Source organism: Dipteris shenzhenensis, chromosome 7 (genome assembly GCF_047967505.1).
Source record: "Dipteris shenzhenensis isolate YYH24624 ecotype China chromosome 7, Dip_SZ_1.0, whole genome shotgun sequence".
Taxonomy (NCBI): Eukaryota; Viridiplantae; Streptophyta; class Polypodiopsida; order Gleicheniales; family Dipteridaceae; genus Dipteris; species Dipteris shenzhenensis.
In genome coordinates, this window is record NC_141602.1 from 292,631 (window position 1) to 296,082 (window position 3,452).

A 3,452-nucleotide genomic window follows, 5' to 3' on the forward strand; every position below is an offset into this window, starting at 1 on the left:
TGAAGCAGATTGTGGGGGAGCTGACCCCAAAGTTTAAAAAACATAATCCAGGAAGGGGTTAGGAGATTCCAGGCATTAATAAACTCTCCCCACAATGCACGGCCCATTATTAGTAGGATAAATTGAAGGTGGTCTAACAAAATGACAAGCGCTATGGACACCCCATCATTAAAACTTACATGGTTCTTAAGGCCTGTTTAAAAAATCCCTAAGAATGATTATAAGAAATCACTAGAGAAAAAACGTTTAACTTGGTGATTTGGAATGACTAGAATAAGCTTCACAAATCACTGCCCAAATATATTCTCTCATTTCTTCAACTACAATTATATTTGAGGCTGCTATCAAGTGAATTTTGCAGCAGTCATAATCAACTTGTAAGGCTCAGGTGTTGGCCTTGGAAAAAGCATGTTGATTTTTTGCATAGCAATGTCATTCCTTGAAGGTATCTCATTGTCAAGAAATTTCTCAACGATTGGCTGCTTGAACCATTCAGCCACATAGGCCCCACGGCATCGTAAGGCTCCTCCGTGATTTTCAAATGGTGAATCCAACGGCTTCAGCATATCTTCGATGGGATCCCTAAGGGTCCCTCCAGTCACGATTTTTATTCTCCTAGGTATGCTGTGGTATTGGATCATGCGTTTTCGAAAACGATGCAATGTGTGCACGACAGCAGTTAATGCTGCCCCTATAGAAAGGGCACGAACATCCAGGGACCAGGCAAGATCCTGGTCGAACAAAATTCTATTGGGAAAGAGCTTTTTCTCATAAGTGACCTTCCAAACACAACGAGCCCGTTTGATTTGGCCCATCAAAACAAGATAATTCAGAAGTACACATGTAAACCATCGAGCCAACTTTTCATCCACCTGACTTTCCATGTTCTCAAAATATGACCTGACAAAGCTCAGAGCAGACTCGTTCCTTTGCTCAAGTCCACTCAGAAGGCCATACAAAAATCCATGAGCCTCATGACCTGTGGCACTCAACATGGACATTAGCACACCTTCCCTGTGCCTATCTTCACATCTTGAAAAAGAGCTAAGAATGATAGTATACATCCTGAGGTCTGCTGAATACCCTGTTGTCAACAAATAATCAAATGCCAGTTTGCCCACATCATAAAACCCATCCTTCAAAGAAGCTTCCAGAACATGACGGCTAACTCGAGAATTCAGTTCCACATTGCCTGATATCATTAATGGATAACACTTACACGCAGCTTCTATGTGACCTTCCTGTAAAAGCCCCATTAGTGCATTGCTTGCAATCCCATCCAAAGGGTATTGATTTGCTCTCATTTCATGCAAAAGTTTCATGAGGTCCTCCAGTTGTGATTGCTTCATAAGAAGGGGTAATAAGAGTGCATAGGTTCCTTCCCCATGTCTGAAGCCGAGACTATGCATGCTATTAAAAAGCCTCATTGTTGTTTGAAGGTCTCCCGCCATTGCACAAGCGTGTACTAAAGCTGTGCAGACTTGAGGACTAGGCAAGACCCCTGCTTCCTGCATGCTGATAAATAATTTGATAGCTGTTTCAAGCTGTCTGGCCCTTACGTAAGCATCAATGAACGTGGAATAAAGACCTCTACTAGGGAGATGCCCTAATTTCAGCATGCTCCCTAGTAATTGCATTGCCTTGTCAAGCTGCCTTGCTTTAAGATGTGCTTCAATAATAAACGTGTACAAAGCCGCAGTAGGCATGAAGCCAGCTCTTTGCATATCGGCCCATATTTTCATAGCCATTTCAAGCTTACCAGCCTTCGCAAATGACTCTATAAGAGAAACGTGCATAGCTGCAGAGGGTGTCTTGCCAGCATCTTTGATGTCACTGAAAAGCCTCATCGTGGTGTCAAGTCTTCCTGCCCTTCCAAGCGTGTCAATGAGACAAGCGTAGATAGGCAAACTTGGTTGATGTCCTTTGGACTTCATATCATCAAAGAGCCTACATGCCTTCTCAAGGTTACCTGCCTTAGCAAAAATAGGAACCATAGTTTCATATATATGTCGCTCTGGCACAGAACCCCATTCTTCCATTTGATCGAATATCTCAATAGCTTTCTGATGAAGACCAGCACTCACAAATGATCCGATTAAATTATTGAAAGTAAATACGTCGGGCTGACACTTTGATTTAGCCATTTCCATAAAGCAATCATGCGCTTCGGTCAACTTTGCAGCTCTTACATACCATTTAATGAGAACATTAAAGGTCACGGAGGTGGGTTGACAACCCTCCGCCTGCATTGTGTCACGAAGCCATCTCACACCTTCAAAGTCCCTTGCCAGGCCTAGGCGGTCAATGAGTATTGTGAATGTGTAAGTGTTTGGAGTATACCATTTCTGCCCTCTGGTCCATTTGAAGAAGCCCATTACAACATCTGATTCTTTGAAGTGCTTTAGGACCTCATTGACGTGATAAGCAGTAGGGTTGAAGGTCACCTGCTCAAGTTCCTTTTCTGCGTCTTCTCCCCATCCCCACCTCCTTATGATATTGCATATATTAGCTATTATCTCTTCATTGGTAAGGGCCTTTTTCTTTTCTCCAACATACACATGATCATCGACACCAGGCACAGCAGCTCGTAAGCCTTTATATGAATCAAGGACTTCACCGGACTCGCTCAAGGCAACAACTTCCTCTATCCATTCGGGCACAACGTCGTCGGAATAATCCCGGTATTGCACCGCCCATAAACCTCCTTTTGTGAATTCCGAAGTTTCTAGTCTCCTTGATCGCCGGCAAAGAATCGAAGAAAATATCCAGGACTCCTGTGTACAATTGAGGGAACAGTGAATATCGTTAGTTCTCGTTTTGCGTACATAAGCAACGGACGAGCAGAGTTCGGGTGCGGAGCCCAAAACAGTTTTTGAGACCCGATAGAAACCGCCCGGACTCCTGTGCGATCCTGCAATCAACGCATTTTTGTCGCAATGTTTATTCGTCTTATAAGATCCTGGCTTGCAGTGCTGAGAGCATGCTCCTCGCCATCGCCAGCAGCCCATACTTTTCTTATAAGCATGCGGGACGATGATCATTCATTCATTCATTCACTGCCACTGGAAGCGCAAGGGTGAACTGAAGAGTGTCAGTGATTATGCAGGTAAGTTAATTGTTGCTCACGGGTCTGGGTCTAGCTAGGTTCTCTTTGGGTTTCTCTTCCTGACCTTTGATACCAAGGAAAGGCCTGGGCGCTGCCCTTATTACTCCTCCTCGGCTTCTCCAGCTTTCTCTCTTCCTCTTTTCCAACTACACACCAACTAATTAATTAAGCGAAACTCCCTATTCGCATTCTCACCTATCTCCTCGACCTAAAACTATTAATTAATTACTTCGCATTCTCAACTATCTCCTCGACCTAAAGCTTCTCATTCACATTTTACTTTAATAATTCAATTTATCTAAGCTCCACTCCCTCCCTACTCGCTTCCTAGTCTCTCCCTCTATTC

The 3,452-nt window shown here is 43.7% G+C and overlaps 1 protein-coding gene across 1 annotated transcript; it reads right to left on the reverse strand.

Annotated features, from left to right (window-relative positions):
• Positions 1–287: 287 nt before the first annotated feature.
• Positions 288–3,213, reverse strand: EMB2217 (Pentatricopeptide repeat (PPR) superfamily protein). Its single transcript, XM_087377585.1, has one exon. The coding sequence runs from the start codon at positions 3,039–3,041 to the stop codon at positions 345–347; it is 2,697 nt and encodes an 898-aa protein (XP_087233711.1). The 5' UTR covers positions 3,042–3,213; the 3' UTR covers positions 288–344.
• Positions 3,214–3,452: the final 239 nt, after the last annotated feature.